Source organism: Mesoplodon densirostris, chromosome 2, assembly GCF_025265405.1.
Source record: "Mesoplodon densirostris isolate mMesDen1 chromosome 2, mMesDen1 primary haplotype, whole genome shotgun sequence".
Taxonomy (NCBI): domain Eukaryota; kingdom Metazoa; phylum Chordata; class Mammalia; order Artiodactyla; family Ziphiidae; genus Mesoplodon; species Mesoplodon densirostris.
In genome coordinates, this window is record NC_082662.1 from 120,266,639 (window position 1) to 120,280,211 (window position 13,573).

Consider the following 13,573-nt stretch of genomic DNA (forward strand, 5'->3'; position numbering starts at 1 on the left):
GGAGCAAGAGAGAGGAAGTTAAGCATGTGGAGAGCTTTTTGGTTATTACAGGCTCCAAAATCCCACTGAGAACTGATTATTATAAGCCTTAAGGTACAGTTCAGCAAATTATGATCCAGTGGAACAATGGAGGGGACAGCCAAGGGACTATGAATATGAACTAAGTATGTCCATTTGGGGAGAAAGGAGAGTAGAGGTAAGAAAGGAGAGATTGTTGGAAACCTGGCAAACATTTATAGTTTAATGGGAAAACATGCTACTTTTTATAATCCATGTAGGCCAGGCTTTTTGGTCCCTAACTGCCTTGACAGGAGTGCTGTTTTGATAGTTTTTGGAAACTCTGGGGTGACAGATCTATCTTGTCTGTCACTCTGAGTTTTTAGCCAACCAGTTAAAGCTGTGGGTTGGAGAGAAGTAACAGTGGCTGTAATTGGTGTCAGTTGGAGAGGAAGACCTTACTTAGTTGCCTCAAGAGTCTTCATCCCAGCTCCCAAGTAGTCTTTGGCTTTAAGTGATGATCACTTCTCCCTTTTTGCTACACTGGACCTGGGAAGTCTTTGTAGCCTTCCTCCAGCATATACATATGTCCTCTGTACTTGTCCTTGGAGTTAGGCATACGTGTTCATGAGGGAACAGTTGGGCACTGGAACTGGGAAAGGTTTGGCAAGGGCATTAAATTTAACAGCCAGTTCCAGGAAGATGCAGAATGGGGATAATGATAAACAGAAATTGGAGGCTGGGAAATAGATATGGGACTTTTTTGGTGGCTTCTTATCATTCAGGTGATTGGGGTGGGGGGAGTGGCAGTGTGCTCATCATGTATGTTATTCTGTCCTAAATTTCTACTTGTTGTCTCCCTTTATTTCTCTTCTCTGTCTTCTAATCACTTCTTTTTTTTTTTTTTTTGCCTGCGCTGTGTGGCATGTGGCATTGCAATGTGAGATCTTAGTTCCCTGACCAGGGATCAAACCCGTGTCCCCTGCATTGGGAGTGCGGAGTCTTATCTGCTGGACCACCAGGGAAGTCCCTAATCACTTCTTTATCTTCAGTTTTCAAATTATATTTGTATTTTTGCTTGAATTTTGCTTTTATAACTCTTTCTAATTTGTTGTCCCTGTGTGTTCTGTCATCAGATAATGAAGTGTTAGACAAGGATTGTATCTTCTACTCTGGCTTCCTGTACCTTTTCTTCCCCACCTTCTCCAAATGCACATACACACACTCTACTCTAAATGATTGTACTTCTGACCTTGAAGTTGTAGTTCATGCTCAGGATGAAAAGTGAGCGAGTAGGGGTGACAGACTGGATATTTGAGGTTTCTTTTGCTGTGATTCAGACCAACTTCCTCCTGGTTGGTCATTTCTGGAAATGACTCAATCCTTGTAAAAATGTGTTCTGCCCCCAAGCCACTGTCATGTTCTTTTCCCTGCTCTATTTCCTCCAACCCTTCTCCTAGTTATGGGTTAAAAGAGGCAAACATAGCAGGAGGGAAAAATCCAAATCAGTAAAAGATTCAACAAACAATGATTATTTTCCAAATTTGCCTTTATTCCCATCCATAATTTCCCTGACTGGGGGGTCTTGCTTACATCACTCAATCTCTAGACAGGTTTTCTCAGTGTGGTCCCTTAGTCCCTTATGGAGTTCCAGGTTTGCATTTCTGGACCTCAGCTAAATTAGGACCTGCACAGTGTTCTAGCATACATGGGCTTCCAGGTGGACTCTTTGGAGAGTTGGGTGGGCTTTGGGGACCTGGAGTGTGACCTTCAGAGGGGTGTGAGCTTTGGAGTTGATCTGGGGAATTGAGATTTGATGCTGGGGAGCTTGGGATTATGGTTGGACTTGGTGCTTGCTGTACAGTCTTTGTGATAGACTTCCCAAGTTTCTTCTGACTATCTGGATCATGGGGCTGTCAGGGGTGGAATAGAAGAGACAGTTATGTTTCAGGTTAGGCCTAGATCATTCCCAATCCATCTCAGAATTCTAGATCCCTTTCTCCCCATTCCATGAACAAAAGGTCAGGTTTCAAATAAGAAGAGTTAAATTTGATACTGTTAACTTCCCCTTGAGATCAGCTCATTTTGTACTGTGTGGAGGGGATGTGAGTGGGAGGGTGTGGATAAGATGCCCTTCCTTAGCTTATCCCTTCAGGCCGCAGAGGTTGTTTAAGGACTAGAAAGGGTAAGACAGAATTGGTTAGAGGTTCCCCCTGCTGGGATTGTGGTAGTATAACATTAGGCATTTTTGAGGTTGAAAAGAAGTGAAGACAACAGGACTGAGGTTAGATGGGAGGAACAGGTACCTTGCCTAAGATTTCAGGATGTAGCCCATTGGAGGCCTTGAGTAAATCAGGATTTTTCTGTATCCATTTGGTAAGGGAGGCAGCACCAGCAGCTGTACGGGAGGTCAGGGTCACCCGAGCAGGAGGTACCTTCAGAGGCATTTGCCAGGTGCCCATGAAGGAACCCCAAGGACTTGCCTGAAAGGAAAAATGAGATTCCTCAACAGGGCTTCTCACTCCCAGTAACTGACCTATTGGTGGGCCGTTTGTCTTATTTCCATCCTTTACCTTTGGGAATGCATCGTCATGAAACAAGAATGAAAGCGTAATTTCCCCACTCTTCCTTTTCCCCCTCTCTCATTTAGGCTACCCTAATTTTCTTATCCGCTTATCTCTTAAATTCCACATCCTTAGGTTAAGTTTGGCAGTGTACCCACTGCATAAATGTTATCACCTGAAGGTGTTCATTTTATACAGATCATTCATCGGCTTAAGGAATTCTGGGTGTTAAACACAACCCTGTTCTGTTGGATAAGCTGGCTGGAAGTTTGGGGGCACTCGAGTTACAATGTGAATTAGATTGCACTTTAATTTTCCAAAGAGTAGCTGCAGGAGATTGCAAGTCTCCCTGCTCTGTTCCTCCAGTTCTGTGCCTCAGTTCTTTACCTTACAAGAAGAGAATGGAGATGAGTATCTCACCTTGGAATGGGGCACTGAAGGCAACAGATGACCACGATCATTGGCGATAATCTGAGTGTAGCCTTCATGGGAAGAAATCCTCTGGGGTAGAGGTGGGGAGAGAAGTGCTTGTGAACATGGACTGGAAAAGTGGAAGAAAGTATCTGAAGGGCTTGAATTAAGGACTGAAGGAGAGGAGGATATGGGAATTCAAAGAAGGCTGAAAGAAGTTAGGTACCAGTGAAATACATAGAGTGTGACGTGAAGAACCAGAAACGCATTGTGGTGTCCTGAACGTGGAATACCTCTTTTGTTGGCTTGGGGAGAGACCAGTTCTGCAGATACTTGGGTGAGAAAGCTTTTTCATACTGTGGAGAAAAGATGAGAATGCCTATGAGACTCAAACGCCCCAAGCCCAGGAAATGATAGCTAGGCACAGTTCTTTAGATTTGAAGACCGAAGGCATGAACAACCATGCTAAGTAAGCTTTAACTCACTTTAGAGAGGATGTGATTTGTTTCATCTGTGTGCTGTCCAACATGGAGCCACTAGCCACATGTGGCTATTGAGCGTTGGAAATGTGACTAGTCCAAATTGAGGTGCTTTGTAAGTACAGTTGACCCTTGAACAACATGGGTTTGAACTGTGCAGGTTAACTTACAATAAATAAATAAATACGTACTTTTCAATAAATATGTATTACAGTACTACATGATCAATAGTTGGTTGAATCTGTGGATGTGGAACCCTGGTTATGGAGGGCCGACTGTAAAGTTATATGTAGATTTTCAACTGTGTGGGGATCTGTACCCTAATCCCTGCCTTGTTCAAGGGTCAACTATATAAAATACAATGGATTTTGAAGACTTAGTACAAAAACCAATGAAACATCTGATTATAACTTAAAATATTGATTAAGTGTTGGAAATAATATTTTGGACGTAACTGGGCTAAATTATATTATTAAAATTAACTTTATTTCTTTTTAATTTTTTTTCACGTAGCTACTAGAAAATTTAGTTACACTTGTGACTCACATTATCTTTTTATTGCAGTGCTGGTCTAGACCAGCGGTCAGCAAACTCTGGCCTGGGCCAAATCCATCCTCCTGTCTGTTTTGGGATGGCCTGAGAAAGCTAAGAATTGTTTTTATAGATGAACATTTGCACTTGATTTGATAAAGGGGAACACTAACTTTGTACCCCAATTAAGTGAAATATTTTCTCATCCTATAAGAATTTCATGCTTTTCATTAATATTATAAAAATTGCACTCAGTTATTGTATTTTGAATTTTGTCAAAATTTTATGGAAAAGTGTTTTCTCTCATACCTATATAATATCTCTGATTTTGTCACTTGACCCACAAAGCCTAAAATATTTACTCTCTGGCCCTTTTCAGAAAAAGTTTGCTGACCTCTGGGTTAGGGCCTACAAACCTAACCCAGAGATACCTATTATTTGTCCTTGGGCTCTCCCTCCCCTGAGGAGCTGAGGAGGTAAAAAAATACTATCTCACCCCACTCTCAGCTATATATTCAGTCATCAGAATCCTACGGGAGGGGTCAGACCAAAGGTGGAATCAGGAAGGCAAAATTAAACGTTATAGAAATGGAAAAGAGTACTTACTTGGTTGGCACTGTAGTTAGTGGCCATGATCCTGCCACTTCCTCTGTTTACCTGTGTTGCCTGGCAACCGCAAGAAGGCAGACCATCTCGACTACCTCTCAATTAGCAGGGGCTGCCTTTTCCTTCTTGTTAATCACTTTCTTGGCTGACACTGCCCCCAATCTTTTCCCCTAAAACTTAGGTTCCTTTTCATTTTAGAGATGTGAGGGACAGAGTAAATAAATGTGAGAAAATTGGTTGAATAGTGGCCCAGACTTTTTTCTAGCATAACTTCCCCTGCTTAAGAACTTCCAGGTTGTCTTTGACTGGGGTCTTTAACCACCATAACAAACCATGGAGCCCCAAGAGCTGTGTTCATTGGGCAGTGTGGTGTAATGTACCATAGACTTTAGAGCCAGACACTGGGGTTTGAGTCCTTACTCAACACAGGAACATAGGAGCTGTATGGCATTAAACAACTGACGTCCCTTCACTGAATTTCTATAATCATTTGTATTGTGGAAATAATAGAACAATTACAGCGTAAATGAGGCGAGGTGAATAAAGTATCTAGATAATGTCATACCATGGTAGGTACTCAGTACTGCCAAGACCCTGTTTACAGGGTCCACTACTTCATTTTCTCAGAATAACAAAGGAATGATGTTTTTATTTATTTATTTAAAAAAATATATTTATTTATTTATTTTTGGCTGCGTTGGGTCTTTGTTGCTGTGTGCGGGCTTTCTCTAATTGCGGCGAGCAGGGGCTACTCTTCGTTGCAGTGCGTGGGCTTCTCACTGTGATGGCTTCTCTTGTTGCAGAGCACGGGCTCTAGGCGTGTGGGATTTAGTAGTTGTGGCTCATGGGCTCTCTTAGAGCACAGGCTCAGTAGTTGTGGCGCACGAGCTTAGTTGCTCTGCGGCATGTGGGATCTTCCCAGACCAGGGCTCGAACCCGTGTCCCCTGCATTAGCAGGCAGATTCTTAAGCACTGCACCACTAGCGAAATCCAGGAATGATGTTTTTAAAAGCAGCTGATTCAGATTTGTCCCCAGAAAGGAAAACATATCCTTAGTCCTTAAATGACTCCTGTCTCTTCCATCACTCTCTAGAATCACAGAGCCTAAAAACAAAGGTACTTGATGTTGGCTGGGATGAGGTGAAATCAGGAGCTGGTGCCAGGAGACTGAGCAGGGATGATGAAAGAAAGCTGTAGTGTGGAAAGCATCAGATTTAGAAAATTAAGTGGTGGTGCTATGACACAAACCTAATATTTGTTGGACTAGGATACCTCTCTGAGACTAATCTAAAATGGTATTATCAGAACCATCTACTGGGTTGTTAGGGAGAAAGTGGAATTGTGTTTTCTGAATTATAAAGTTTATACATAAGGTATTAAAATGAAAGGAAAAAACTAAGAAATAAGTTGTCCAAAGAAATAGCTCATTGAGAACCAGGAGAGCATTTTAATGGATGATTGTCAATCCCTTCTCCCTTCCTTCTTCCAAAGTCCTCATCCCAACCAACATACCAAGTACAAGAACACTCCTACACTTCTAGAGATGGAGGTAAAAACAGCTTTTGTTTTACAGACTCTGGCAGTTAACAGATGTGCTTATGTGAGGTCTGGAAAGGGGACTCATGTGCTTAGTCCCTGTGGTTCTCATTACTCTCTAGAGTGATAACATTTTGGTTCCTAAAGCCACAGTGATATTTAAGCAAGCATCATTTCTCTTGGAACTTCTGTCTTTAGCTGGTATGCTTTTCTGATAGAGATATGATGTTATATGATGGCTTCAATCTTATTTTTTTTAATTAGTTTTTGTTTAATTGAAAAAAGTGTACATGGGAAAAAAATTTCACTTTTACGGAAAGGTATTTAATGAAAAGCAAATTTCCATTTGACTTCAACTCCCAGTCTTGCTCCTCAGAGGCAACTACTGTTATTATTTTCTTGTGTCTCCTTCCAGAAATATTCTATACATTCTAAAATTAATGGGAGCAAGCTGTTCACACTGTTTTGTGATTTGCTTTTTTGACTATCTTGGGGATTTTTTTTTCATGATAGTATATTATTTCATTTTAGGGTGTACCATCATGCATTTATTTAGTCTCATTTGGATGACCATTTAGGTTATTTCCAGTCTTTTGCTGTTACATACATTGCTGCAATGAAAATCTATATCTACATATATATCTTTATGAACATAAAGATATATAGAGAGAAATATATATATCTTTAGGAACATATGTGATTAGTGGGATAAATTTCTAAAAGTGAAGTGTAAAGTCAAAGAGTTTATGAATTTAAACATTAGTAGACAATGTCAAATTGCCACTTAAAGACATTGTACCAGTTTATACATCTGCCAACGGTGTATGAGAGTGCTTAGTTCTTCACTCTCTTACCAATGTTTTTCCTGTTTTTGTCAATATAATAATAAAAACTAATGTAGTTACTATATGCCAGGCACAGTCCTAATTGCTTTTTATTATATTTTCTCATTTGGTTCTCACAAGAACCCCAGCCTAGGAAACTGGGGCATGCACAGTAAGGAGTAGAACCAGGATTTAATCCCAAGTATTCTGACTCTAGAGTGATCAGTTTTAACCATTACACTGTATTGCTTCTTAAGCTGTAGGTGAAACATGATGTATCCTTGTTTTAAACTTTCTTTAATTACAAGGTTTTTTCCTTATGTTTATATGTTTTATTTCTTTTTTCCCCTGAGAATAGCCTTTCATGTTTTTTACCATTTGTTATTGAGCTGTTGATCACTTTTATTAATCTATTTGAACTTTATGTATTAAGGAAATCAGCCCTTTTGTCAGTTATGTTGCAAACATTTTCCCCCAGTTTGTCATTTAAATTTATGTAGTCAAACTTATCACTCTTTCTTTCTGTACTTCTGGATCTTATGCTTTGAAGGCTTTTTGTAAATTCCAATATTTAAAAAATAATTCACCCCTGGTTTCAGTTTTTATATTTAAATTTTTATTCTGTTGGAATTTATTTTGGTGACTAAACTGAGGTCAATCTCCAGATACCTAACTAGTTGTCTTGACATCATTTATTGAATAAGCCATCTTTTCCCTACTGATTTGAATTGCCACCTTTATTGTATTCCCTAATATATTTGGGTCTGTTTCTGGATCCTCTAACCCATTGTTCTGCAGGGAGAGGTGACCATTTTAGGTTATTTGTGTCTTTTTAAAATCCATGGTTTAATCCTGGCTGGGTCCTGTGTGAATTCTCCAATTAGAATTTCACAGACACTAGGAAATTGTAATATAAATAGTAACAGGCAATTTCAAGCTTCTAATAAAATTGTATTGAATTTTAGCCTTTCTTCAGATTGACTGGTTGACTTTAGGTATAGCTGTTGTTCATTCATTGAACCAGATTTAACTCTTTCAAACTTGGAAGGGCTCATAAAGGCCCCACTCAAAAAATATGCCTCACGATATTTTCATCATTTGATTCGGTTCTTTGATACCTGAAATTAGACCATTAGGAAATCTTTTATTTGAGTTGAGATCATCTGCCATTGGACTACAAGTTTACTTTGTGCCTATAGGAAGTGTATAAACTACCTAATTGAGGGCAACTACCAACCTAAGCACTGGAGTCAGATTGCCTGGATTAAATTCTGGCTCTGCCTAAATGTGTGACCTTGGACAAGCTACTTGGTCTTTCTGGTGTGAAATGAGGATAATCTGAATTTTGAGAATTAAACATATGTAACATGCCTAGTAGGGTACGTGATGCATAGTGAGTGTTCAATAATTTTAGCATTAGTATTAGCTCAAGACTGCCCAGTAAAAAGAAGTACCTGTTCAGTTTACCTGAAACAGAAAAGGGGGAAATTTTTTTTAAAGTTATGGGATATTTATAATGGATTCCAAAAGTAGGAAGTATAGTTTGGGCCTTAAAGGGTACTAGAATCTGGAAGATAGAACATGATCAAGAAGAGGGATTTTTTTTTCCCTCCATCTCATTGTTCTCTGCAATGCCTTGTTCTTATTTCTCTGCAAGTCAGCCAGTATGATTGCTTCCTCATTGACAACCACCATCGTGAGATTACTTGGGCTTGTGCTTTTCTTGCAACCTAGTAAGAGTCTTACTAATACAATAGGAGGGAATGGGAAGAACAAAAAGAATGCTGGTCAGTTTAAGTGGAGAGAGACCATAGAAGGTAAAGCTTTTGCTTTGAACCAGTGGATCTTCTTTTAAAAAATAGGTAATAACTTTCCCACAATCAGTTATCAGTTTTTTCTGTAGTTTTCCAAGGTTTTGTGCATATTTAAGAATAGATATAATAAATGAAATATATATTTTATTCATCACCATTACATTTTACACAAATTATAGCATAACATACTACTTTCATTTTAAGATTAAAAAATATATTTTGAAAATCATTAAATATTAGTGCATAAAGAGCTTCCTTGCTTTTTTTTTATAGCCGCATAGTATACATTAATGATGTATTATAATCAGTTCCCTATTGTTGAACATTTAGTTTGTTTTTAAACTTTTGTTATCACAGTGCAGCAATGAATAACTTCCTACATGTGTTGTTTTGCATTGTGTGAGTATATTTGTAAGATACATTTATAGAAATGAAATTGTGAAGTCAAAGGATATGTGCAGTTTGATAGATACTCTAACAAATTGCCTTCTAGAGGTTATATCCCCTCCAGCCACATATCAAGAGTTCTCTGGCAGAACTTGAAGCCTTGATAGATTGATGAGATCTCCAAGTTAGCTTTTATCCCACATCTCTTCCCATACATTAAAGAGATTCACAGCAACTTCTCCCTCAAAAATTTGCGTTGTTAGATAAACTACCTCATTTAGTGATTTCTAATTTATAATAGCCAAAAGTTAGCAACCTGAACTTTCAATGTATTTTTCTTCCCATGGCAGTTTTCTTTTCTTTTTCACCACACAGCTTGCAGGATCTTCGTTCCCCGACCAGGGAATGAACCCAGGCCCTCGGCAGTGAAAGCGCAGAGTCCTAACCACTTGACCGCCAGGGAATTCCCCCCCATGGCAATTTTAAAACCAGAAAAATCATTAGTAACCTCATTAGTAAAAACTTGAGCATCTCATCTATTACATAGTTTGGCCAACAGCTCTCCAAGTTTTCTTCCAGATAGTTCCAAAGTGTACCCTGCATGCTAGTTCACTGCGGCAGGTGGTAGTGGGTCTTGGATTGGAGACCTGGCTTTTGCCTGTTTTCCTGAGCTAACAGGATCTTATCCAACCAAGCTACTGGACCAACTTTGAACTATTTACACCCCCCTGTTTTCTATATATTCCTTTATAGGAACTGAAGACAGTTCTGTACACAGTAAGCACTGAAGAAATGGATGGCTGCAAATATAGACACTATTTCAAAATTTCTCTATATATTACAAATTTTTTATCCTATTTTCTTTCCTTTGAGGAACCTAAGGCTCCTTCTATTGGAGACTGCTATTACGTCTCCCCTCCCATACCCCATAAAAGAAGAATATTGTGGATAAGAACACTTCCTGAGGAATCTAGAGAACAAGCTGTAGACAACCACAATGACTGAGGAGACATCAGTATCTCTCACTAGTGGAGAGAATTAAATTTATGATTACTTGAATAACCAAGAATAAATGATGGTTCTAATGGAAATAGTGTAGTTATGTGATAGCTATGTGCTTTGACGATATACACAGTGGCCATAAAGTCTGGGAAAAGATACTATTTTGTTCTGTATTGAAATATAATACCAACAAACCATTAATATGTATTCATTTATGTTTCCAGATTTCTTGGCAACCCTGTAAATATAGTACAGCTAACAATGAGAGATTAAATATGTGAGGTAGATTAGGTAGTATGTGAGAAGTATCAATAGAGAAGTATCAATAGAATAAGCCCTGATTATCATAGTTAGGTGCTAGGGGAAAGCAATGGGGGCTGGTGGGGGGAGTGACTGATTAAGAGATTCCTAGATAGTTTCAGTGTTGCTCTATATTAGGAAAAACTCCAGTCCTGTGTTTCTCCTTTACTCTCACACTACTATCTCATTAACAAACTTCTGACACCAGACAAGGGGTTTTTCCCCACATCAAGGAATTCCATGACACCAGCTGGGTGTTCTATAATTTAGCTCAATTTAGCTCAATAATTTAGCTCAATTCTATCTGCCTGGAGATAGCATCAGATCCCACAGGTTAAGGGCTCAGTCCCACAAGACCGCCTGCCCCACTTCCCTTCAGATGCCAATTGCATGTCCAGGTTGTTACTTGTGCTTCTGATCAATCAGCTGTAAGTCAGAGGTTCCCATGACCCCCTCCTTGAGTTTAATTAATTTGCTAGAATGGCTAGAATGGCTCACAGAACTCAACAAAATACTTGAGGATATCTGTGAGGATATGATAAAGAATACTGATGAACATCCAGATAGAAGAGATGTTTAGGGAAGGTATGTGGGAAGGGGCGTGGAGCTCCCATGTCCTCTCTGGGTCTGCCACTCTCCCTGGACACTCTCCAGACCCTATCTTATTGGGATTTTTCTGGAGGCTTCATCACATAGGCCTGATTGATTGTTAATTCCATTTCTAGCCCCTCTCCCCTCTCCAGAGAATGGGGGATGGGGTTGAAGTCTAAGCTTCTAATCATGACTTGGTCTTTCTGGTGACCAGCTTCCACCCAGGAGCCCACCAATAATCACCTCACTAGAACAAAAGACACCCCCACCCCTATTACCCAGGAAATTCCAAGCACTGTGTCAGGAACCAGGGTCAAAGACCAAATGTTAGCACAAAAGATGTTCCTAGTGCTTTTATCACTTAGGTATTTACAAGAGTTTCAGGAGCTCTGAGCCAGGAACAAGGGGCAGAGACCAATATATGTATTTTCTATCATCTCACGTGCTCATATAGACAATAGCAAAAAAGAGACAGAACTTATGTATTGTATAAAAGTATTAGGATAAAGTTAACCATTAGAACAAAAATACAAACTCTTTTAAGTACCAGAAGGTATGTTAAAAAAAAGTGGGGGGTGGGGAGAGGAGGAAGCATATGAAATAGATCACATGGTGAGAGACCTACATATATTAAAAAAATATGTAACTTAAAACAGTAAGGCAGGGCTTCCCTGGTGGCACAGTGGTTGAGAGTCCGCCTGCCGATGCAGGGGACGCGGGTTCGTGCCCCGGTCCGGAAAGATCCCACATGTCGCAGAGCGGCTAGGCCCGTGAGCCATGGCCGCTGAGCCTGCACGTCCGGAATCTGTGCTCCGCAACGGGAGAGGCCACAACAGTGAGAGGCCCGCATACAGCAAAAAAAAAAAAAAAAAAACGAACAGTAAGGCAGCTCTAAGGCCAGAAATATTGATTGCATCAACAAATATATAAATGGGCTTACCACACGTGTTAAAATGATTTTCACATTGACTACAAAAGCAAATTCCAACACTATGCTGTATAAAAGAAATATATCTAAATTAAAGAGATTCAGGAAGCCTAATAATAAATGACTAAAAAAGTACCAGAATTATTTTCTTAAATTAAAGCAGGGGTTGCAATTGTAATTATCCAAGAAAGTAGAATTCTGACTAAAATGGTTTAAAAGAGATAAAGAATTTTTTAAAATTAATTTATTTATACAGAAAGTTCTTATTAGTTATCCATTTTAAACATATTAGTGTATATATGTCAATCCCAATCTCCCAATTCATTCCACCATCCCCTCCCCCTGGCCGCTTGCCTCTTTTGGTGTCCATATGTTTGTTCTTTACGTCTGTGTTCTCAGTTTCTGCCCTGCAAACCCGTTCATCTGTATGATTTTTCTAGGTTGCATATATATGCGTTAATATACGATATTTGTTTTTCTCTTTCTGACTTACTTCACTCTGTATGACAGTCTCTAGATTCATCCACGTCTCTACAAATGACCCAATTTCGTTCCTTTTTATGGCTGAGTAATACTCCATTGTATATCTGTACCACATCTTCTTTATCCATTCATCTGTCAATGGGCATTTAGGTTGCTTCTGTGTCCTGGCTATTGTAAATAGTGCTGCAATGAATATTGGGGTGCATGTGTCTTTTTGAATTATGGTTTTCTCTGGGTATATGCCCAGTAGTGGGATTGCTGGATCATATGGTAATTCTATTTTTAGTTTTTTAAGGAACCTCCATACTGTTCTCCGTAGTGGCTGTATCAATTTACCTTCCAACCAACAGTGCAAGAGGGTTCCCTTTTCTCCACACCCTCTCCAGCATTTGTTGTTTGTAGATTTTCTGATGAAGCCCATTCTAACAGGTGTGAGGTGATACCTCATTGTAGTTTTGATTTGCATTTCTCTAATAATTAGTGATGTTGAGCAGCTTTTCATGTGCTTCTTGTCCATCTGTATGTCTTCTTTGGAGAAATGTCTATTTAGGTCTTCTGCCCATTTTGGATTGGGTTGTTTGTTTTTTAATATTGAGCTGCATGAGCTGTTTATATATTTTGGAGATTAATCCTTTGTCTGTTGATTCATTTGCAAATATTTTCTCCCATTCTGAGGGTTGTCTTTTTATCTTGTTTATAGTTTCCTTTGCTGTGCAAAAGCTTTTAAGTTTCATTAGGTCCCACTTGTTTATTTTTATTTTGTCACTTGTTTATTTTTGTTTTTACTCTAGGAGGCTGGTCAAAAAAGATATTGCTGTGATTTATGTCAAAGAATGTTCTTCCTATATTTTCCTCCAAGAGTTTTATAGTGTCCAGTCTTAACATTTAGGTCTCTAGTCCATTTTGAGTTTATTTTTGTGTATGGTGTTAGGGAGTGTTCTATTTCATTCTTTTACATGTAGCTGTCCAGTTTTCCCAGAACCACTTATTGAAGAGATGGTCTTTTCTCCATTGTATATCCTTGCCTCCTTTGTCATAGATTAGTTGACCATAAGTGTGTGGGTTTATCTCTGGGCTTTCTATCCTGTTCCATTGATCTATATTTCTGTTTTTGTGCCAG

At 39.2% G+C, this 13,573-nt stretch overlaps 1 protein-coding gene across 1 annotated transcript in view; it reads right to left on the minus strand.

Moving 5' to 3' along the window:
- Positions 1–1,637: 1,637 nt before the first annotated feature.
- CFAP126 (cilia and flagella associated protein 126) overlaps positions 1,638–13,573 on the minus strand; it is a 29,327-nt gene continuing 17,391 nt past the window's right edge. The window contains exons 4-7 of the mRNA XM_060077691.1: positions 3,266–3,333; positions 2,982–3,062; positions 2,304–2,480; positions 1,638–1,910 (exon numbers count right to left, since the gene is read on the minus strand). Of these exons, the coding sequence (XP_059933674.1) occupies positions 1,638–1,910; positions 2,304–2,480; positions 2,982–3,062; positions 3,266–3,333 (599 nt within the window). The remainder of the gene's footprint in view (positions 1,911–2,303; positions 2,481–2,981; positions 3,063–3,265; positions 3,334–13,573) is intronic.